The following is a 24,859-nucleotide window of genomic DNA, read 5'->3' on the forward strand; positions in this document are numbered from 1 at the left end:
AGAATTCTCTCCCCGCCCAGCTCCTTTACCCTCCTCCCACTGGTCAGAATGAGTGACTGATGCAACCAGGTGGATCTCAATAGGGCAAAGAGCAGAGATCCCTCTGTTGATTGGGCAGACCGATCAGCCAATCAGCATGCGGGAAAATGGAGTCTGCAAGAGTTGTGCTGCTGGGGGCTCTGTCCGAGGAGGCTTAATGTTGGCGCGTTGCTGGGCTGGGTTAGGGAGTCCTGCCGAGCCAGCCTGGCCGTCTGCGTGCCGGGAGCTGAGACTCTATGGAGGCGACGGCACCCTGGTGAGGCCCGTTCCACGAGGTGGGGGAGGTGCTGGTGACATGGAGGCGTCTGAGGGCGCCTCTCCCTGCGCCCGGAGGTGGCTTCATCTCCCGCCCGGGGGCGGGCGCGCGGGGCCCTTCTCTAGCGGTGGTGAGGCGCTGGCGCGTCCGTCCGTGCGGTGCCCCCACTATGGCCTTCTGTAGGGTGACCAGACAGCAAGTGTGAAAAATCGGGACAAGGGATGGGGGGTAATAGGAGCCTATATAAGAAAAAGACCCCAAAATCGGGACTGTCCCTATAAAATCGGGACATCTGGTCACCCTAGCCTTCTGCCAACCCAAACCTGCGTCATCCAGTCAAACTAACACAAAGTGGGGTATGCTAGAGGTCTATAAAATCACGACTAGTGTAGAGAAAGTATATAAGGAAGTGTTATTTACTCCGTCTCATAACACAAGTACTAGGAGCCACCAGATGAAATTAGTAGGTAGCAGGTGTAAAACAAACAAAAGGAAGTATTGCTTCTCACAACACGCAGTCAACCTGTGGAACTCCTTGCCAGAGGATGTTGCGAAGGCCAAGACTATAACAGGGTTCAAAAAAGAACTAGGTAAGTTCATGGAGGATAGATCGATCAATAGCTATTAGCCAGGATGGGCAGGGATGCTGTCCCTAGCCTCTGTTTGCCAGAAGCTGGGAATGGATGACAGGGGATGGATCACTGGGTGATTACTTGTTCTGTTCATTCCCTCTGGGGCACCTGGCATTGGCCACTGTTGGAAGACAGGAAACTGGGCTAGATGGACCTTTGGTCTGACCCAGTATGGCTGTTTTTATGTAGATGCTTTCTATGTCTACAGAAGTGCTTTTTCTGTCAATGTCTTTAATCCACTTCCGTTAGTGGCAGTATAAGAATTTTTCCATTGACACAGGTGTTTTTACTTGGGGGTCAGGTTGATGTAGCTATGGCGATCATGGGATGAAATTTTTCACAGCGCTGAGCGATATAGCTAGGTCAATCTAATTATTTAGTGCTGATCTACAGTAGAGACTTACATCAGTATAGCTACATCTCTCAGGGTGTGAAAAATCCACACCCCTAAGAGACATAGCTATACTGACCTAACCCCCAGCGTAGACAGTGCTAGGTTGATAGAAGACTTCTTCTGTCGATCTAGCTACGACTTCTCAGGGAGGCGGGTTACCTATATGGATGGGAGAAGCCTTCCTGTTGGTGTAGGTAGTGTCTATGCTGAAGTTGTGCTGCTGTAAATGTTTTAAATATAGATATACCCTTAGTCTGTGGTAGGCTAGTGCAGGGTCCGTTCACACGCCAGGTTGCTGCAAAATAAATGTTTGCGCAGACAAGCTCTAACACTCATGAGACTCTGCGCTGTAGCTGGCAGCCTCTATTTACTTGGTTCTTAACTCTGTGTTTTTAGTTGCTATAATTGTGGTGAGGGAAGTAGTACTGAATGATAGCAACCTTTTTCACATCTAATCCTTAATTGCTTTTTTCTTTTAGTGCACAGCCTGCTAAAGCCATCAAGCCTATAGACCATAAATCAGTTCACCAGATCTGTTCAGGACAGGTTGTACTGAATCTAGGCACTGCGGTGAAGGAGTTGGTGGAAAACAGTGTAGATGCTGGAGCTACTAATATTGGTAAACTTGTTGTTTTAATTTCATGTGAGACTAGTACTTAATATTTATATGCTGCTTTGTAACTTCTAAGTGCTCTGCACCTCCAAACTGTTTCGGACAAATGCTTTGTATTTGACCAGGTATATTTATAGCCATTTCACAGATGGGAAAACTAAGGCATAGAGCACTTGGGGTCCCAATTCTACAATTGGATCTGTGGAGGCTATACTACTTTATTTCCATGTCTGATGTTATATAAAATTAATGGGATTACTATTGTGTAAAATTAAGCGCGGGCATAAAAGTTTGCAGGATCAGGCCTGTTTTGGAAGCTTGCTGCAGCATGTCCTACGCTGCTAGAAAACCATATGTAATCAAAATCTGACATGGAATCCAGCCTAGTTACCACCATTTGATGGCCATTCGGTGGACTATCAGGAATTAGTTTGGTTTAAGTCTAGTTCCCAATGGACAGTTTTCCACATCACAAAAACTACAGCCATAATTAACATTAACTGATACTCTTATTAGAGAGACAAGGTTGTTGAGATAATATCTTTTATGGACCAACTTCTGCTGGCTAAAGAGACAAGCTACACAGAACTCTTCTTCAAGTCTCTGCAAGGAGGCCAGGGATCTGAATGGAAATGGAGACTCAACTATTAGTGTGTCATGTGTGAAGTGCTTCCTCCATGTCAGAGTTCAGACATATTAACAAAGCAGTGTGAGGAGGCTTGTGCTGCTGCTTATGCTTAACCTCTTCCAAGGAATAGAGGATTTTAGTCTTCAGGCTGGCAACTTTTATGAGCAGAAAACTCTAATACGTGCATGCAAATTTAAAAAATTGAGCTAATCTAGCAGAAAGCACAGGTTGATTTGGAATTGAATAACTTAACTCTTGAAAGCTGTGAATCTTTTTTTAATTTGATTCAGAAAACAAATGGCTGTTGAAGACTTTACAATGCATTATTGACTTTGTGATGCTATACATTCTAAATATTGATCATGAACACTGAATGAAAACAATCTTTTAAAATGTTTAGACCTAAAGCTTAAAGAGTATGGAGCAGATCTTATCGAAGTTTCAGATAATGGTTGTGGAGTAGAAGAAGAAAACTTTGAGGGCTTGAGTAAGTTGAATTCTTCACAATTTATGTTTGTTCTAAATGGTTGAGAATATTTATATTATATATAAACTCTGATTTTTCTGTCAAACTGATAACTGCAGTGAGAAAACTACTTCTTTCTTATAAAATTCCCAAGTTTAATCTCTTTAGGGGGAGGGATAGCTCAGTGGTTTGAGCATTGGCCTGCTAAACCCAGGGTTATGAGTTCAATCCTTGAGGGGGCCATTTAGGGATCTGGGGCAAAATCAGTACTTGGTCCTGCTAGTGAAGGCAGGGGACTGGACTCAATGACCTTTCAAGGTCCCTTCCAGTTCTAGGAGATAGGTATATCTCCTTAATTTTTTTTTTTTTTACTTAACCCGGTGGTCCCCAACCTTTTTCATCTGGCGGGCGCCAGACGACGAGCCACGGAGGACTGTGGCGGCAGATGAGCATGCGCCGAAATGCTGCCGACAAGCGGCAACGTCAATAGGCATCACTACCGAAATGCCGCCGACAAGCAGCGTCATCCAGAGGTGTCGCCGCCGAAATACCACCGAAAATCGGCGACGTTTCAGCGGTGACACCTCTGGATGACGCTGCTTTTTGGCGGATGCTCGTCCGCCGGCCAGTACGCGGGCACACTTAGATGCCCCGGCAGGCGCCATGGCACCCACGGGCGCCGCGTTGGGGAACCCTGACTTAATCTTTCTAGAATGACGGATGTTCCCGCCAGAGTTGCAGTAAAACTAGTTTTATTGTCCATCCTGGTGTCGTTATGGTATGTACACGTGTGAAGACCTGGACCTAATTATGCGAGTGAATAGTGGAGGTGGAGGGCAAATTGTTGCATATGCTTATTCAAAGTCTCAAGGAAATTTTGATTCATCTGTGTTTCTTACTCTTTTATGTTCACTTTCTTTAAAAAGCAGTCACATTTTACAAGTATAACTGTTAATTAAAAAATGAATTTTAAGCTTGAATATTTGCTGAAAGCAAGCTTGAAATTGTATATTTGACTGTAAAATTTGCAATTTGTAGATTTTAAGTCATCCAAACAGGAAGCAGAAACAATACTATGGGACGTATGTAACTATCCAACACTTCAAAAATGGCAAATATTCTCAACAAACAGTTTGCAAAGGTCTGCACACCAAAATGTATTCACTGAAGGAATACATAATTTGGAATTACATTGGAGAATTTTGCAGATTATTTGCAAGCAGAAAACGGGGGGAAATAGTGAATAGTTGGTTAATTATTTACTTGACTCTACTATAGTTTACATAAAATATGGTATAAGCATCAAAGTTTTCTGTTTCTTTGGGAAGATATAAAATATACCTTCATACATCAATGTCATTTTGGAAAGATGTGATACAGTTACACATATTTTAAATACATTTTTCCAGCTCTGAAATATTATACTTCCAAGATACAAGATTTCTCTGATCTAATGCATGTTGGAACATTTGGATTTCGAGGTGAAGCTCTGAGTTCACTGTGTGCGTTAAGGTAAAAATATTGTGCTTCATTAGTTGACGTAAAGATTCCACATGAATGCAAAAATATGACTTCAGTGATTAATGAAACAAGGCTTTGGAAACTTGTAAATGGGTTATTTCTCAACTAAAAAAGAACCCAATTATTTGTTTTTCTCCTTTATCATCTTATTTTTTAACTGTGTAGATTTGTTTGAATTAAGACCTCTCTGCAATACAAAAATAACAGTTAAATTAAAATATTTATTAAATTATTACTTAAATTATTTAATTTATTAATGATCCAGACCCAGCAAGTCTGAATTGGATTTAATTGTGTTATAGCTTGGTTAAAAACAAGTTTACCTTGATCTAGTAATTTGCCTATTTTAAAGAATATTTTGTAACCCAGTTACAATGCATGTGGATGAGACCAAACTCTGCTGGGTCTCATGTTATTCAGTTGAACTGCAACCAAATTAACAATTGTTAAAATGTATTGTTTTGTTCTGTACAGTAACTCCTCGCTTAACGTTGTAGTTATGTTCCTGAAAAATGCGACTTTAAGCGAAACGATGTTAAGCAAATCCAATTTCCCCATAAGAAATAATGTAAATAGGGGGGGTTAGGTTCCAGGGAAATTTTTTTCACCAGACAAAAGACATATACGGTGTGTGTGTGTGTGTGTGTGTGTGTGTGTGATTTATTTATATATATATATATTACACACACAGTATAAGTTTTAAACAAACAATTTAATACTGTACACAGCAATGATGATTGTGAAGTTTGGTTGAGGTGGTGAAGTCAGAGGTGGAAGAGGGTGGGATATTTCCCAGGGAATGCCTTGCTGCTAAATGATGAACTAGCACTCAGCTGAGCCCTCAAAGGTTAAAACATTGTTTTTAATGTAGCCTCAAACTCTACAAGGCAGCACAAATGGAGAGAGGGGAGACAGCATGGCAGACAGAGAGAGACACCCTGTGTGTGTGAGAGCGAGCAAGCTGTGCATTGCCTCTTTAAGTACGTTGATCCCATTTTAAATACATTGCCTTTTTAAGTAGATCAGCAAGTTGAGACAGCAGCTGCTGCCAGGAAGCTCCCACCGTCCTGAGCCCTGTCCTGTCCCCCCCCCCCGTTCTAGAGATGGGGTAAGCAGGGGGCAAGAGCAGGGGGGAGGGGTACACCCTGACATTAGCCCCCTCTTTCACCCCTCTCCGCCCCCCCCCCCCACAGCAAGCAGGAGGCTCCTGGGAGCAGCTCCAAGGCAGAGGGCAGGAGCAGCACATGGCTGTGTGGGGAGGGACAGCTGAACTGCTGGCAATTGATAGCTTGCCTAGGGTGGCTGCTGCACAGGGAACTTAGGGGAGTGGGGAGCTGATAGGGGGCTGCCGGTCCACCCTGGTTCCAAGCCCCCACTAGCTGGCTGCAATGGGCTGCTCTTTCTGCAAGCAGTGGACAAAGCAGGCGGCTGTCAAACAACGTTATAAGGGAGGGTTGTGGAACTTTAAACGAGCATGTTCCCTAATTGATCAGCAACATTACAATGAAACAACGTAAACCGGGACGACTTTTAAGTGAGGAGTTACTGTATACATATTCTATTCTACATATTACCTCTCTGGGGGAGGGAACGCCAGTCACGGGGAAAAGGCAGGTGTTAGTAATGGGAGATTCGATCATTAGAAACATAGCTGGGTTTGTGATGACTGGGAGAACCATATGGTGACTTGCGTGCCTGGTGCGAAGGTTGTGGATCTCTCGAGACATCTAGATAGACTTACGTGTAGTGCTGGGGAGGAACTGGTGGTCGTGGTACATGTAGGTACCAATGATAGAGGGAAGGGTAGGAGAGATGTCCTGGAGGCCAAATTTATGCTGCTAGGGAAGAGACTGAAATCCAGGACATCTATGGTGGCATTCTCAGAAATGCTTCCAGTTCCATGCGCAGGGCCAGGTAGGCAGGCAGAGCTTCAGAGTCTCAATGCATGGATGAGACGATGGTATAGAGAGGAGGGGTTTAGATTTATTAGGAACCGGGGAAACTTTTGGGATGGCGGAGCCTATAGAGGAGGGATGGGCTCCACCTAAACCAAAGTGGAACCAGACTACTGGCACTTAACATTAAAAAGGTTGCAGAGCAGTTTTTAAACTAAGAGATGGGGGAAAACCGATTACTGCAGAGGAGCACGTGGATTGGACAGAGACTTCTCTTAGAGGAGAGTCTATTGATAGAGATTCTCTAGGTTTTAGTCAGGAGGAGAGGATGAAAGAGGATAAAGTAGGGGCCAGATCAGACAAGAAACATTCACATAAAAAAGAATCTGACACATCAGAAAAGGGCAGACAAATAAACAGTGACAAGTTTTTAAAGTGCTTGTACACAAATGCTAGAAGTCTAAATAATAAGATGGGTGAACTAGAGTGCCTCGTGTTAAAGGAGGATATTGATATAATAGGCATCACAGAAACCTGGTGGAGTGAGGACAATCAATGGGACACAATCATTTCGGGGTACAAAATATATCGGAAGGACAGAACAGGTCATGCGGTGGGGAGGAGTGGCAGTATATGTGAAAGAAAATGTAGAATCAAATGAAGTAAAAATCTTAAGTGAATCCACATGTTCCATGGAATCTCTATGGATAGTAATTTCATGCTCTAATAAGACTATAACATTAGGGATCTATTATCGACCACCTGACCAGGACAGCGATAGTGACAATGAAATGCTATGGGAGATTAGAGAGGCTATCAAAATAAAGAACTCAATAATAGTGGGGGATTTCAATTATCCCCATATTGACTGGGAACATGTCACCTCAGGACGAAATGCAGAGACAAAATTTCTTGATACTTTAAATGACTTGGAGCAGCTGGTACAGGAACCCACAAGGAGAGAGGCAATTCTTGATTTAGTTAGGAGTGCAGGATCTGGTCCAAGAGGTAACTATAATAGGACCGCTTGGAAATAGTGACCATAATGTAATAACTTTTAACATTCCTGTGGTGGGAAGAACACCTCAACAGCCCAACACTGTGGCATTTAACTTCAGAAAGGGGAACTATGCAAAAATGAGGGGGTTAGTTAAACAGAAATAAAAAGGTACAGTGACTAGAATGAAATCCCTGCAAGCTGCATGGACACTTTTCAAAGACACCATAATAGAGGCCCAACTTAAATGTATACCCCAAATTAAAAAACACAGTAAAAGAACTAAAAAGGAGCCACCGTGGTTTAACAACCATGTAAAAGAAGCAGTGGGAGATAAAAAGGCATCTTTTAAAAAGTGGAAGTCAAATCCTAGTGAGGTAAATAGAAAGGAGCATAAACACTGCCAAATTAAGTGTAAAAATGTAATAAGAAAAGCCAAAAAGGAGTTTGAAGAACAGCTAGCCAAAAACTCAAAAGGTAATAACAAAATGTTTTTTAAGTGCATCAGAAGCAGGAAGCCTGCTAAACAACCAGTGGGGCCCCTGGACGATCAAGATACAAAAGGAGCGCTTAAAGATGATAAAGTCATTGCGGAGAAACTAAATGAATTCTTGCTTCAGTCTTCACGGCTGAGGATGTTAGGGAGATTCCCAAACCTGAGCAGCTTTTGTAGGTGACAAATCTGAGGACTTGTCACAGATTGAGGTGTCACTAGAGGAGGTTTTGGAATTAATTGATAAACTTAACAGTAACAAGTCACTGGGATCAGATGGCATTCACCCAAGAGTTCTGAAAGAACTCAAATGTGAAATTGCGGAACTAACAATTATGGTTTGTAACCTGTCCTTTAAATCGGCTTCTGTACCCAATGACCTGAAGATAGCTAATGTAACGCCAATATTTAAAAAGGGCTCTAGATTCTGGCAATTGCAGACCAGTAAGTCTAATGTCAGTACCGGGCAAATTAGTTGAAACAATTGTAAAGAATAAAATTGTCAGACACATAGAAGAACATAAATTGTTGGGCAAAAGTCAACATGGTTTCTGTAAAGAGAAATTATGTCTTACTAATCTATTAGAGTTCTTTGAAGGGATCAACAAACATGTGGACAAGGGGGATCCAGTGGACATAGTGTACTTAGATTTCCAGAAAGCCTTTGATAAGGTCCCTCACCAAAGGCTCTTACGTAGACAGGATACTGGGCTGGATGGACCTTTGGTCTGACCCAGTACGGCCAGTCTTATGTTCTTATGTAATATATTTTCAGGGACAATCCATTTAAGCAGTGATTTTTCTTATCACAAATAACTGTAACTTTAAATGGAAAATCCAATAAGTAGTACATGTTAGAACAGCAATAACTATGGTTAGGTTGTTAATTTTTAAGGCATCCCTATCTAGTAAAGTGCTGAAGGACATGTGTAAATGCCTTCCTGTATCCAGGCCTATGTTAAGAAAAAAGACTGTTCATATTCTAGTTGCAAAAAACCCCAAGATGTCCTTTGGTTCTTTTAATATGCAGTATCCTTCATTGTAAATACAATGATTTATCATGTAAAGCATAATACATTAGTGGAGTCTTCTACAATTATTGAAGTCCGAGTATGTTGACTCCTGAAGTTATAACAGCTAGATGTTTATCATGATCTCCCAGCATCCAGAGACATTTTAATTTTGAATAACTTCCTACTAACTTAGAAGTGGTCAAAGTTGTACAATTTACAGGAATTTATTGAAATATGTAGGTCTCAGCAAAGCATTCTGTATAAACCTACAGTATGCAGTTCTATATGGCTGAATAAATTGATCCAAATATCAGAAACTGATGAAATAATTTTTTGACATTGACATAGATTTCTCCCACATTGCAAAGACCGCCTGAATTCATTCAGGATTCATAGTTATTTTTAATTGTAAGTTCTGTATAAAGGAAATAAATCGTTCAGATAACACATAACTGATGCCCTGATCCTCCAAAGACGTATGCACTTCCTTAACATTAAGCATCTGATTAGTCTTACTAACCTCCCAGTTTTAAAGTTAAGCACATGCGTAAGGTTTTGCAAGGGCTGTGCTTTGCAATGCATTTTGATCCTCAGGTGTAAAGTGCTGTGCAAAGGCAAAGTATTATTCTTCAAACATTTGCTTTTTTTTTTGTAGTTTGTAATGCTTTAAAACTTTGTTTTATGATTTCTCTTGAACTAGCTGCATATTGGAAATAATTGCAGTGTTCGCATCCAGTCTTGTGCATCACAAATATTACAGTGTTTTGTGTTTGTATTAGAATAGTAGTATCCAAGTAACATGAAACAGCAAAATCAGAGCCTAACATCATGGTCTATCTGCAAGATGTATGTAAGGGATAAAAACTTAGATTTTTGCATTGTAACTAGGAAAATTAGGAAGGTCTGCACAGTATTGTTAAGCATTTTTATGTATACTCTTGGTTAAAAATCTTAAGGAGGGAGTGAAAGTTGCTTCTTAGAGAACTTATTTATGGTACCAAGTTGCGGGGGGATAGCTCAGTGGTTTGAGCATTAGCCTGCTAAACCCAGGGTTGTGAGTTCAATCCTTGAGGGGACCACTTAGGGATCTGGGGCAAAAATCAGTACTTGGTCCTGCTAGTGAAGGCAGGGGGCTGGACTCAATGACCTTTCAGGGTCCCTTCCAGTTCTATGACATAAGTATATCTCCATATATATATATATATATATATATATATATAAAATCAATACAGAACAAATATCTATCCATTAGAAATTCTTACAAAAGGGAGTTGATAATGTAAACTCTAATTTAACCTTAATTAAAGTTGTGTGAATGGTACTGGCATAATGTGAATAGAAATACCTGAAGTTTTTGGTACTGTAGACTGGATAAAGAAAAGCTACTGTTCAGTTAATAATCCTATTGGTTCTTTTTCCTTCTTCCAGTGATGTTACCATTTTTACTTGTCACAAATCTGCAAAGGTTGGAACTCGTCTGGTATTTGATCACAATGGAAAAATTACTCAGAAAACTCCTTATCCACGACAGCAGGGAACAACTGTTAGCGTGCAGCAATTGTTTTATACCCTGCCAGTGCGGCACAAGGAATTTCAACGAAATATTAAAAAGGTGTAGTGAACTGGAAATTCTGCTTTTAAAAATGTGATAACTTGCAAATCTAAACTTTATAAAAAATAGATACATATAATTTAAATCATAATTCTTTCCTTTATATCTTGGTATACCATAGTGCTAGAGAGAGTTGATTAGCTCAGACATCTAGAACTTTCTCTTTCAACATAAATAATAAGATGTGGTCTAAGTAAGGTTCTTCTCTTTTCAGTCTAACTTCTCATTAGTGGTACTAACATTTACGTTAAGTGTTGGTTTGATGCTTCTAAATCTTGCATACTTTTTCATCTGTTGACTCTATATTTACATTATAATATTATACAGATCTTTGTGAAATAATAAAATGGACTCTCTTTTGCCTTCCTTACATATTTTGCACAGATTTTATGTAGAACTACAGTGACAAGACTTTCAGATTTGAGAAAGAAAGCAAGATAGGAATGAACATTGCATAATTAAAATTTGAAAATTTAGTGTTTTAAACTACCTACTTAACGTATATCTAGTAAATATGGTTTAATCTTCCTCTTATTTTTCTCATGTAAGATCAAACTGTTTGCAGGGTTTCTGGAAGTTGCAGCTGAATCTCAGAATAAAGCTATACAACCCGGTTTGGAAGTGAGGGGAAAAAATGTGATGTACACAAAGACAGGCTATCCTATTTAGACATTTTAAAAAAATTATTAATGTGTTTTCTGTTTCATAAAAATATTCAAACTTTTGTTTCTTTAACAGGAATATGCAAAAATGGTCCAAATATTACAAGCGTACTGTATCATTTCAACAGGAGTTCGAATTAACTGCACCAATCAGGTTGGCCAAGGGAAAAAACACTCAGTGGTGTGTACCACTGGGAGCTGTAGTCTAAAGGAAAACATTGGAGCAATATTTGGCCAAAAACAGGTAATACTTACTGTAGGAAAGGGAGAAAAAGCAGCTGCAAGAATATGTTAAAATCTAATTAAATACAGTATGAGTAAAAATGCCGTATAAACCATTATGGAGGAAGGGTGTAATAATTATTGTGCTCTAGCATACCCTATAGGTTACATAAGGCAAGAGAATGCAGTTTCCACAGATTTTTTTTTTTTCCCTCCCTTGTCACAGTTCTACCTGCTTTGCAGAAAGAGAAATACAGAACGTTGGGATGAGCGTAAATCTTAATACCTCAGTTTAGACTGGTTAAATTAGTATTCTAAGAAGTGTTTGTGAGAGATTAAGGTTGGTCATCTGTTCATTTTTGTGATATGTGGACCATAGGTATCATCTCCAATCCCCAAAAGCATAATTATAAAAATGTTAGCATGGTGTGGTGTGGAAGATGTCTGAGTTTTGCAACCCTTCACTATGAAATTCAGAAGCTTATTCTTTAAAGTTGTAGTCTATCTTCCAAATTGGAATAGCAGTCAGCAGATGTAGACATTTGCAGCTTAATGCTTAATAAATGCTTACTATAAATAAATCTGTTATAACTATCCAGTGGAAAGAAGTAGCAAAAGGAAGACAAAAGTAGTAAATGCACTCTTACTCCCAGCCCTATGTCATAGCTACCAAGCATTTTTACTACATTGGCTGGTGGGGTTGCTAATCTGTGATATTGTACTAAGTATCTCCTCCTGTTCAGGGGCCCATTTGTGCTATCCCTGCAATGCTCCCAACCCCTGTTCCTCCTGAGAGTGAGAGTCCAGACCAAAATTTAATTGGATGTCCTTCATGGATCAGTCAACTAAAATGTTAAGTTACATGTATCTATTTATATACTACTGCACCTTTAAGACCAAAGTGCTGAATTGCAAAATCAAAAACAGAAAAAAGTAAGTGTGTCCTAACTGAAAAACTACATGAAAATTTATGATGGAAGAAAATTATATCCATGTTTCAGGTAACTTGTGTTTCAAATGGGATGTCTTATCAATTGTATTATCATTCATTCAAAACATATGAATTTATCTGATGACATTTTCTGATATGGCATGAATCTAGATTGGATCATTTATGGCTGGGAAGTCTGAAGCTGAATAAATAATGCTATTTTTTTCTGTCTTAAATAGGTTTAGTGAGTGAGTGTTGGCATGAAAGGGAGAGCAGAACACTTAACATTGGAATTGTGTGTCAAATACAGGTTAAGAGGAAGAGTTTGTTAGGGATTTATACTTTTGCATAGGCTCTTTAACAGTGTGACTATAACCTCTGTGTGTTTAAGGGTAGTTCCTTCATTCAACTTGGCCAGCCAACTTTTAAAAAATATAATTACCACGTGCCAAGTTGGTTGTGATCCTGACTATAATAAAACAAGGAACTGAAAAGGCCATAGCTATAATTGTTTAATCAATTATCATCCTTCTGACTGAGTTAAACTTTAACAGAGGCAAAAATGAATGAAAAACCCACTGACTTTAAATCACTAAAATGATTTTTGATGTTCTTGCACCAAGGAATAGTTATGAATTTAAATTTTCTTTCAGTTGCAAAACCTCATTCCCTTTGTTCAGCTACCTCCTAGTGAAGCTGTTTGTGAAGAATATGGCCTCCACTCCACTGATATGCCACAGAATCTTTTTACGTAAGTAGGAAGCCACCGCTGTCAGTATTTCCATGTTATAACTCAGGACTATGATGTAACCGGTTAAATGTATGTGGCGAGGGAGGGATGGGGCTAATATTTCTTGGTTTACTCTAACTTTGGCTTACTTTAATATTCTGCTGAATTAGTTACCACATTTAGTGTTCTCAATAATTATACATTATGGGTCAAATTGTGCCCTCAGTTATACCTGTACATCCTCACTGAAGTCAGTGCGAATGCCTGGGTGTAAGACAAGGTAGAATATGGTCCAATTTGAATAAAGAAGTTCTTTTAAATTAAAATACTAACTTTTTTAGAATTTATAGTGGTTAATATAGAAGAGATTTGTGAACAGCCAGATAAATGTTTGGGTTTACCGTGTTCTCAAAATCAGTGTCACAGTTGGCGCTCCTTGAGGTAGAGAAAGCATGAACGCAGCTTTTTCAGAAGTCAGTGAATGCTGCTCTTTCAGTTGGCTGGAGAGCTTGCTAACGGTGAACTATTAGCCTTTGCTAAGCTGGGAAGAGTAGCAAAGCCACATGTAGGTATTTACTGAAAACATGTAATAGTTTTAGCTTTTAACCTCGTCAGAAATGTTCCTCTATAGAACTAGCATTGACTCTTAAAAGTTTCTATTCTTCCTTTCTTCTATTGAGTCCCACTCTTACAATATTAATATTAAACAGTATTACAGGCTTCGTTTCCCATTGTGATCATGGTGTTGGAAGGAGTACAACAGATAGACAGTTTTTCTTTGTCAATCAGCGACCATGTGACCAATCAAAGGTACAGTTCTTAATAATATCGCTTATAGTTAGGCTTGGAAGGATTAGATTTTTATCAGTAGAAGATGGTAACATTGATTTCATCATACACAAACCAATAAAAACAATTCCATCAAAAATATTCAGAATTTACAGATAGGCAAAATAACAAAAATGTTGCTTGATAACTTATTAGAGTGTGATTTAAAGATATTTACTTCATATATTTTGACAGTTTGTGTTTTAACGGTTATAAAGCTTTAACTTTTTGAATCTCAGCCTCCACTCTATTTAAATAATTGTCTGATCCCTCCCATAACTTTTTGCAACTGTGAAAATTTAAGTAGATCAATATCTAAATACAGTAAATGCTTAAGACCCCTAATTTTGTATAACTGTGAAAATTTTAATCGATAAAAATTAAAAAATACTTTAAAATCAATAATATTATGTCAAAATTTATTTTAAAAAAGTAATCTAGACCTAGTAATTGTTGTTACTTCTTCTTCCTTTGTATTGATCTAATAAAGGAAAGATATAAATGGTTGGTGGTAGGTCAAAAGAGTCCCAGGAAATGACCAGATTAGAAACTTGTACATATGAGTCTTATCCTGCAAATACTCACTTTAGCCTCTTTATCTACAGTGGGACTATTTGTGTGAGTAAAGGTCTAATCATGTGAATAAGGATTTTCTAGATCACGCTTGAAGTCAGTTTATTACTGCATTAGATAACATGTATCAGTAAAGAATAGAAGTAAGTAATGGTATCTCACTTATTCTCTGTGTTCTGTGCAGATTTCCAAAGTTGTGAATGAAGTTTACCACATGTACAATAAGCACCAATATCCATTTATCGTTCTTAACATTTGTGTAGATTCTGGTGAGTTCTTCTAATCAATCTCCATTAACCTTTGTAAAATGCTAGAAATAATAAATATGTAATATATGCAATTGCATAGCGTTAGAATCATTGGGGTTTTAAGTCGCTTTTGGACGAACTAGATGAATAGTTATTATTGTGTTGTGAAGATGCTTCTGATCTGTAATCGGAACATGTTCTATGATTGTTTGTAAACTAACCAGAAGTAACTTTCTATGCCAGTCTAGATCAGGTTGAAAAAGGCAGTCTGCTGGGTAGAATTAAATATTGGGGAACTTAAAATGTCTTACAATGCAGAAGCAGTATTTTTCACCACCGTTGCTGGATCTGCAGGTGGTTTAGCAGTGTTGTGTTTGCAGCCACGTTATCCATATTACCAGTGGCTTTTGTTGTACTCTGTGAATAAAGAGGGGAAAAATAAGGGAACTTCAGTCCAAGGATGGAAGGAACAAAAATATTCTATAATTTAATCTGAAATATAATTAATAGCTTTCCTTTATTTCTAGAGTGTGTTGACATCAATGTAACTCCTGACAAGAGGCAAATTTTACTGCAACAGGAGAAAGTTTTGCTAGCAATTTTAAAGACGTCTCTTGTGGGAATGTTTGGTAGCAATGTTAACAAACTTAACATCAATCAAAAACTGCTGGATATTACAGGTACATTAATGTTAACTGTGGAAGTCACTGTGGGTGTGGCCGATGTTGGAGAGCTCAGAAGGATGAAAAAGATGTATTTTTAAAATTAACTTTCTGATAGCAAATATGCCTGCTAATGAAACTGACAAGCTTATTACCAGATTTCTAGTCCACAGTTTGTAGTCAGACTCCAGCGATGCAGAGTATGTTGTCAAGATTGATCTGCCCTTAGTTTCAAACAAACAAACAAAAAAACCCATTTCCTCCCCCCCTCCCCCCCCGCACACATCACGCAAAAGCTTTTCAGGCTTCCTTTATACATCATAAAAAATCAACTTTGGGTTGCTAGCCTAGGCAAGCCTAGTTTCTTTTTTATATTTTCCTTTGGTTGCCTTTAAGTAAATTTGGTGCTGGCCTATTTGCATCTCAGGAGATGAAGTCCCCTAATTATCCATTCATCAGGTATAGCACAAGCATTTGTGGTACCCGGTTCCTCACTGCCCTGCGTTGGATATGAGATTTATTAAAAAAAAAAATGCTACTGAACAGCCATTAAATGGTAACAGCTTTCAGCACTGCTAACCAGGGTTACATTCAATCTGGTGATGTCTATAGTGGCTTGTTACCAATCTCTCCCTCCCCCCCCCTTCTTTGTCCCTTCCCCCAAATGAGTTATTCAGTCCCCCAAATGTTTGATGTTTGTTTTGTTTTTTAATTGCATTTAATGAAAATCTACAATTTTCTCCATTCATATTTTATTAGGTAACTTCAAAAAGATAGTAGCAGAAGAAACAGAAAAGCCTCAGACAGGAATGCTGCTTGATTCTGCAGCCCAGAATCCAAGGGGAGAAGAGAAAAGAGCAATGACTATTGTTAAATTAAGAGAGTCATTCTCTCTCCATCAAATGACAGAGAGCAGTTTTCAGAGCCCTAGCAATGTCAGAAAGCAACACAACTCCCCGGGGAAGAGAGAACTTATGTCATTTCTTAACACTTCAAGTCCTGTAAAGAGTCAAAAGTCCATCTCCAGCAAGGAGTCTGAACACTGGAGGCAGATGGACTCAAATACATACTCAGTTACTAGCAGAGATTTGAGGAAGTTAGAAAATGACACAGATTCTGGATGTGGTAGCACCTCTGCAGAGTCAAATGTTGGCTTTAGTACTCCAGAAGTTGGTAGCTGCCTCAGCAATGAAAGTGCAGGCAGCTCACCTGAAGAAGAGTTCCGTATTTCAAAAGAGGCGCTTCAAAGTGTATGTCTTCAAACTGTCAAACTTAGTGAGGAATCATTGGAATGTGATGCCAAATTTTCAGGGGTTGAACATGAATTGACCCAAATGGGTGAACAGAATGAACGGAGTGAGTTACCTCAGCAAGCCAATAGTTTTTCCCCAAATGTGAAGCGTTTTAAAAGTGAGCAGGTTAATTTAAAGGCAGCCACCTGTCCAGAACTGAGAAATGCAGAGAACTGTGCATCAGTGCCACATGTTGATGTACCAATTGAAATTAAAAAGAAAACTGTGCCACTTGAGTTCTCTATGAGTTCTTTAGCAGAAAGAGTAAAAAGGCTAATACAGCAGCAACAGAAAAAGGCAGAAGCACAGAATTATAGAAGATTTAGAGCAAAGATTAGCCCTGGAGACAATAAAACAGCAGAGGATGAATTAAGAAAAGAAATCAGGTATTTGCACCTTCTTGTTACCTTACGTTAACCAAATGATAACCTATATTTTTCATCAACTTTGTTTAATAGTATTTACAAGAAAGCTTTGATCTGTTTGTTAATTTTGGAGATCTAGGTTTATATATGAATGACAAACCTACATTACTGTGTTAGCACCTTTTTGGCAATTTGTTTCATCAGGTAACTCAGGCTTCTGCAAACATATAGGTCCATGTAGAATATGGAAATGTGCATAATAAACAGTTAGTGCCACACATTTTATAAACTCCTCTTTAGTAATAATCTGGAGTATGTTGAGTGGTGTATCCAAAGAAACACCAAACTTATAATTATTGAGGTATTTCTTTGGTGGTATTCTGCTGAGTGGAGCCCATTATTCATGTTGCCTCTTCTAAAATACTGTAAAGTTTGGGGATAGAGCAGCTTTGGAGATGGACTGATTCAGATGGGGACTGGACAGTGAGGGTCTGAGACACAGATATTCTTGACAGTAAATATTTTGGTTGTCAGTGGTGTGGAGAGGCCTACCCTTTCCTATTGAAAAGGAGGCAGATAGCTCTAAAATCTTTACATGTGAGTTATCACAGTTTATAATCTGTTTGTTTTTCTATATACAGTAAAGAGATGTTTGCAAAAATGGAAATCATAGGTCAGTTCAATTTAGGATTTATAGTAGCCAAGCTGAACTCTGATCTCTTCATAATTGACCAACATGCTACTGATGAAAAATACAACTTTGAGATGTTACAACAGCACAACGTTCTCCAAGGTCAGAAGCTGATAGCGTAAGTGTCTTTGATGTGTTACTATTAACATTGGTTTGAAAAAGCTGGAACCTAGTATAATAAATGGATGTAGTGAAACTCCACTTCCAGTGAAGTAGATTGTAATGCTCTGGAACTTTCAGTGTGCCAAGTGCAGTTTTAGTCATGTTGAACTTCTGTATGATGGGTTGGACCCCCCCTTCTGGGATGCCACCTGATGTACTGGGGTTTCATGAGCCCCTCCTGTTCCACCAGCCTGGATTCCCTCTCCCTTGTTTTGCTGAATTAGGCTCTCCGGCCTCTTGCAGCACACATATACAGGTAGGGCCACACCCAGCTGCAGACACAAATTGAAGTCAGCTCTGTGTGAGAGGATTCACGCATCACTCACGTGCACACCCCTTTTGGGGAATAAACCCAAAATAATACTGTCTTACACTGTATAAAAAGCTCATAAAAATTCACCCTCTCCCTCAATATGATGAGAGAGAGATGCACAACTTCTTACTCCCCCACCCCTCCCCGTTAGAAATTGCACAAACTGTGTTTAGTAAAAAATTATTAACTACAAAAGGCAGATTTTAAGTGATTATAAGGGATAGCAAATAGAACAAAGCAGATTACTGAGCAAATAAAACAAGACATACTAAGCTTAAGATCTTACAGAGACTGGTTTCAAGAAGTAATTTCTCACCCTAAATGTTATTTTAGGTAAGTTACAGAATTCCAGTAGCCTAGAGTTCCAGTTATTTCTTCTTACAGACTGGACCCCTGTCTCAGTCTAGACTCACCCCTGCCTTTCCCTTCAGCTTTAGTTCCTTTGTCCCTTCAGGTTCTTTCAGCAGTCCTTCTTCTTGGGTAGGCAATGGAGGAGAGTCCAGATTAACCCCCTCCCCACCCTTAAAAGGGATTTTCCTAAGGCAGGAAACCTTTGTTTGTTTGATCCCCATCCCCCTACAGAGGAAAAGTACCAGCAGTGTCCAAAGTGGTATTTTGTATCAGGTGTTCTTATCACCTGACCTGGTAGTGTCTCAGGAAGGAGAGAGTGTGACGGGTTGGATCACAGAAACCCTCTTGGGGTTGCCAACTGATGTGCCAAGACTACTTCTGCCCCTGTTTTCCTGCCCTGGCAGTTTAGAATTTCAGTGCCCTGCCTGGTTTGAGCCAGACCCGCTAGCCTGCTGCAAACCCAGACCCAGGGTCTGAACCACATCCCCTAACAGCTGTAGGCTTAACTGAAAGCACCTTACAGAAGTGTTCCTGTCTTTAACACCCAGATGTCCAACTCCCAATGGGGTCCAAACCCCAAATAAATCTGTTTTACCCTGTATAAAGCTTATACAGGGTAAACTCATAAATTGTTCGCCCTCTATAACACTGATAGAGAGATATACACACCTGTTTGCCCCCCCCCCAGTATTAATACATACTCTGGGTTAATTAATAAGTAAAAAGTGATTTTATTAAATACAGAAAGTAGGATTTAAATGGTTCCAAGTAGTAACAGACAGAACAAAGTGAATTACCAAGCAAAATAAAATAGAACGCGCAAGTCTGTATCTAAGAAACTGAATACAGATAAAAACCTCACCCAGCAAGCTTCCTTTTACAGACTAGTCTTCTTCTAGTCTGGGTCCAGCAATCACTCACACCCCTGTAGTTACTTCCTTTGTTCCAGTTTCTTTCAGGTATCCTTGAGGGTGGAGAGGCTCTCTCTTTAGCTAGCTAAAGACCCAATGGAGGAGTCTCCCAGGGATTTAAATAGACTTTCTCTTGTGGGTGGAGACCCCCTCCTCAGTCCTATGCAAAGTCCAGCTCCAAGATGAAGTTTTGGAGTCACCTGGGCAAGTCACATGTCCATGCATGACTCAATTTTTACCAGCCAAGCCTCATTCCTGTGAAAGCTCAGATGTGGATTGGCATCTTCAAGTTCATTGTTGGCTTAAGTGGTTTTTGATTGGGCACTTAATTTGCACTTCTCTCACAAAGCTGACCGAATGCTCAACTAAGCTAGTTAAAATCAAGCAAGTATACAGCCAATATTCCTAACTTCAAGTACAAAAATGATACATGCATACAAATAGGATTAATAGATTCAGTAGATCATAACCTTTACAGAGATATGTTACATGGCATATGTAGCATAAAACACATTCTAGTTATGTCATATATACAATCATGAGCATATTCCATAAAGCCTTACGGGGGGGGCACCGTCACAGAGAAATTAGTATCTTCACAGTCTTACTGTTTCTTCCTAATGGCCCATCAAGGCTGTGATGGCCAGTTGTCTGGTGGGTGTCAAAATGTTGTAAATAACTTGAGAAAAGCCTTGAAGCTTAAGGGACAAGTTTAGCTGAAGATTAGTGCAGAATCTTACTTAATTGGCCTCTCAGAATTGGTAAGACAACTCCCACCTGTTCATGCTCTCTGTATGTGTGTGTATATATATCTCCTCAATATATGTTCCATTCTATATGCATCCGAAGAAGTGGGCTGTAGTCCACAAAAGCTTATGCTCTAATAAATTTGTTAGTCTCTAAGGTGCCACAAGTACTCCTGTTCTTTTTGCAGAATCTTAGGAAAGGAAACATTTGGTATGAGCATTTTCTATAAAAGTCTAGCTGGAATCTGACAGAAGAGAAGTGTGCATGAGAAAAGGAGAGTTTTAGGCTTCAGTATATTAAAGCACTTAAGCACATACTTAAAATTTAAGCATGTGTCTAAGTACTTCGGTGAATTGGAATTATAGGACCAGATTCAGAGTCCTCAAAGTTAATCAGAGTCTGTCCATTGAACTTTGGATCAGGCCCTTAGAGAGGAAAAGGCAAGCCAAATGCTGGTACTGTATTTCTGCAGTTCTCTAAAATTTTAAATTCTCCTGAACTAGGCTTTATATCTGTTGTCGTGGCTTGGCAGTTGCAGAACTAAATTTCTGCTGAATTTCAGCCTTGGTCACTCTGTATTAGGATTTTGGAATTTTATAAGCTTAATGCAGTGTTTCACAGGAATTTTAATAATCATACTTATGTAGCACCTTACATACTCAAAATGTGTTATCAATATTAATTCCTACAACACCCTTTAAGATAGGTCAGGCCTTACTCTTAGAAGTGCTAAACATAAGCCTGGGTAAAACCCAAAGAAACTATGGGGACATGGTTAAGGACATAGTGCCTAAGTGTCAGAGCCAGGATTTAATTGTTTTTAATTCTGTTGTCATATTACACAACTTTGTAATTTGGCTTAAGATATATATTTAATTTTTTCCTCTCTCGTAGGCCACAAAATCTTAATTTAACTGCTGTAAATGAAACTATATTGATTGAAAACCTGGAGATTTTTAGAAAAAATGGGTTTGATTTTGTCATTGATGAATATGGTAAGTTTGGATGCAGAATCACTAGAACTAGAAAAGTTTACAGTTTTCCTCTTCTCACTCGGTAAACAAGATTAAGTTGATAGAAGTTGTCAGTAGTATTGCAAAATAAGGCCTTAAATATTGATGTGCCATATTTAATGCATACTGTTTTTCTTCTATGATTCTTGAAAATATTTAATGAAAAATTATAGAATGCATATTTGTTATTTAAGAAATTGGACTGATAAAGAGTTATATAGCGGTAAATATACCCAATGGCCTGTGATGGGATGTTAGATGGGGTGGGATCTGAGTTACTACAGAGAATTCTTTCCTGGGTGTCTGGCTGGTGAGTCTTGCCCACATGCTCAGGGTTTAGCTGATGGCCATATTTGGGGTCGGGAAGGAATTTTCCTCCAGGGCAGATTAGCAGAGGCCCTGGGTTTTTTTTGCCTTCCTCTGCAGCGTGGGGCACGGGTCACTTGCTGGAAGATTCTCTGTACCTTGAAGTCTTTAAACCATGATTTGAGGACTTCAATGGCTCAGAGATAGGTTTGATACAGGAGTGGGTGGGTGAGATTCTGTGGCCTGCGTTGTGCAGGAGGTCAGACTAGATGATCATAATGGTCCCTTCTGACCTTGAAGTCTATGATTCTATGACTCCTACAGTAATTCTTCTTAGCATGTGGTAGTGACCTAATAGACCCAATTGCCACTCCAAGAGATATTGAGTTTATTCTTCTTGCATTGCATTAATAAAACCCTTGTTGGAATAACAGGGTTACATATAGGCACACACATGATCTGATAGAGAAGGGAACTAACAGTTGGGATTATTGGGTTCTCTTTTTGGCCCTAGTACTAACTTGCTCTGTGGTTTTGGGCAAATCACTTAACAGCTAAGTGCATCATTTTTCATCTGTAAAATGGGGATAATACTTGTTTATGTCAGAGTCTCAGAGCAAAAATCACTATGTAGTGTAAAGTATTGTGTGCCGTAGAGGAAAATCTGTTATCCCTTGTGTCATTTTTCAAGAATATATAGGCCAGGCCATGCACCATTATGCATTTTTAAATTTCAAGGGTTGGTTTTTTTGTTTGTTTTTGCCTAAAATAGCAATGGTAATTATCAAACTTTTACGAACAATCTAATTATTTTTAGTTACACAACTTCAAAAATAACTTTAGACAGTCAACTCTTTCAAGCTGTCCGGTTTTTTAAATGTTAGAATTTTTGTAAAATTAGAACATCTCTCTGTTTGCTAATCAAATTTTAGTACTCCATGTAGGGATCATTATGGAAGGAGCATGTTTAAATTTTTACTTATTTGTCAAACAATAAACAAAATGAAATGTTCACTTGCATTGATAAACTGTTTTCTCTCTTAAATATTTTTCCTTTTTAAAAAAATCTTCCAGCTCCTGTAACTGAAAGGGTTAAGTTGATTTCCTTGCCAACAAGCAAAAATTGGACTTTTGGTCCACAGGACATAGAGGAGTTGATTTTCATGTTAAGTGATTGCCCAGGAGTCATGTGTAGGCCCTCCAGGGTCAGACAGATGTTTGCTTCTCGAGCTTGTAGAAAATCTGTAAGTGCTGCATTTTATGTATATTTACTAGTATACACTGTATATTTAATTGGACTGTATGTTGTTAGTGGATTTTTGGCACCTAACATCCTTGGTCCTGATCCTGCTCTTTTGTCCCAGTGTAAATCAAGAGTAACTTTCACTGAAGTCTCTAATTATACCAGTTCTAGTACAGCTAAGGGCACAATTGGGCCCTTTGTATATGGTCTTAAATTAAATTTTGATTGTCCTGTAGGTCTCTTTATTTTAATGTCTTGCACAGTATCTTGTCTGCTGTTGTAATTGGAGAAGTACAGCTTTTGTGCAGCAATTTGCCATAAGGGAGAAAGAAAATATAATTGTTAAACTTTGTTTGCATTTTTGTTCACAGGTGATGATTGGAACTGCACTTACTGTAAATGAGATGAAGAAATTGATCACCCACATGGGTGAGATTGAGCATCCTTGGAACTGTCCCCATGGAAGGCCCACTATGAGGCACATAGTCAATTTAGATCTAATTTCTCAAGAATAGCAGACCCTTGTGTGTATTTTATTAGTGGTTTTTTACTTTTAATTCATTGGCAATGTTATTAATCCACTTCTCTTTGAATTACAGATTTTATCATAAAACTTTTTTATTTTGTCAAAGAAGTGACCGTTTTAGCCACCATTTTGCATATTTAAATTTACTATTTGCATATTTAAATATTACCTGAACAACACAGGCATCCTGTAATCAATCTTTCTTTCTTACTCCTATATAAAGACATACCAGAATTTACTTGTAAATACATTCCTTTTGTCATGAATGGCCTTGCATATTACTTTTTTTTTTTTTTTGGCAGCTGAGATACTTTAAAAAATAAACTCTTTTATATGGAAGTTCAAGACTTTAGGTGAACACTCTTTATAGAGACCGTATTATGGTATGACAAAGTAAAATTATATCTCATAGGCTATAGTGCCTCTTGTGTAACGTTTCAAATAAATCATATTTGATGTTTAGGTGAAAGTATTAAATCATATTTTTTCTTTTCACTATTAATTGCAATTCTGTGTCAAGGTTTTTCTGATGTTCAGTTTAATGTTTAATAGTGAGAAACATTAAACACTGGTGTTAAGGAGAGGATGGAATAGAATTGTGTACCTCTGACATCCACCTCTGCCTCTTAAGCAGCATCTTACTGAACCTTACTCCATAAACATTCTTTCAAGAAAAGATTCCTTTTCTGAGAATGAAAGCAAGCAACCATCCGACCCCCCCCACCACCAATGGTAAGGAATAAGGAAGGCAATCCTCAAATTAGGAGCTTCTTTCACTGTAGAAACAAAGCAGTTATTATATTGGTTACTTTGGTGCCAGGAGGCTAAATCCTGGGCTTATTGAAAGTCAGTGACAAAACTCTGACCTTGGTGGGACCAAGAAAAGTGTTTTTGTTTACATCCGTGTGTTAGGTGCTATTTTTAGAGGGGGATGTTTGCAACCTTGCTTTTGTCCCTGCTAATGGATAGCATGTGGGACTGCAAGGTAGAAGATGTGCATTCTCTTCCTGGCTATGTTATTGAATTGTGTGAAGTTGGGCAGAATCTACTTAAATCTACCTCTATTTCTTAGTTTCCCTGTATATGATGTGGGCATGATGCTGTACCATGAATAAGTACTCTAGTCTAAGCTTATCAGGGTAAGGGCTGAACAGCTGTTAAGTATCCAAATGTCTTCCAAAAGGCAGGTTGGGGGCTAGAGCCAGCTTCCTTTACTGTAGAACAAGGGTCAGCAACCTTTCAGAAGTGGTGTGCCGAGTCTTCATTTATTCACTCTAATTGAAGGTTTTGTGTGCCAGTAATACATTTTAATGTTTTTAGAAGGTCTCTTTCTATAAGTCTATAATTATATAACTAAACTATTGTCGTATGTAAAGTAAATAAGTTTTCAAAATGTTTAAGAAGCTTCATTTAAAATTAAATTAAAATACAGAGCGGACCGGTGGCCAGGACCCGGGCAGTGTGTGAGTGCCACTGAAAATCAGCTCGTGTGCCGCCTTCGGCTCGCGTGCCATAAGTTGCCTA

General features: G+C 38.8%; 1 protein-coding gene across 5 annotated transcripts; it reads left to right on the forward strand.

Moving 5' to 3' along the window:
• Positions 1 to 46: 46 nt before the first annotated feature.
• On the forward strand, positions 47 to 23,837 carry PMS2 (PMS1 homolog 2, mismatch repair system component). Of its 5 annotated transcripts, none has more exons than XM_065558975.1 (15): positions 109 to 295; positions 1,801 to 1,940; positions 2,963 to 3,049; positions 4,438 to 4,540; positions 10,376 to 10,559; positions 11,298 to 11,465; positions 13,028 to 13,125; positions 13,815 to 13,914; positions 14,690 to 14,774; positions 15,281 to 15,433; positions 16,175 to 17,093; positions 17,714 to 17,881; positions 21,142 to 21,242; positions 22,641 to 22,810; positions 23,181 to 23,837. In XM_065558975.1, the coding sequence occupies exons 1-15, from the start codon at positions 276 to 278 to the stop codon at positions 23,322 to 23,324; spliced, it is 2,640 nt and encodes an 879-aa protein (XP_065415047.1). In that variant the 5' UTR covers positions 109 to 275; the 3' UTR covers positions 23,325 to 23,837. The 5 variants fall into 5 exon arrangements, 4 of the variants coding, with proteins under 4 accessions (XP_065415047.1, XP_065415048.1, XP_065415049.1 ...); XM_065558977.1 differs by having other exon boundaries at positions 165 to 885; XR_010590864.1 differs by lacking the exon at positions 21,142 to 21,242 and having other exon boundaries at positions 47 to 295.
• Positions 23,838 to 24,859: the final 1,022 nt, after the last annotated feature.

This window comes from Chrysemys picta, chromosome 10 (genome assembly GCF_011386835.1).
Source record: "Chrysemys picta bellii isolate R12L10 chromosome 10, ASM1138683v2, whole genome shotgun sequence".
NCBI lineage: Eukaryota > Metazoa > Chordata > Testudines > Emydidae > Chrysemys > Chrysemys picta.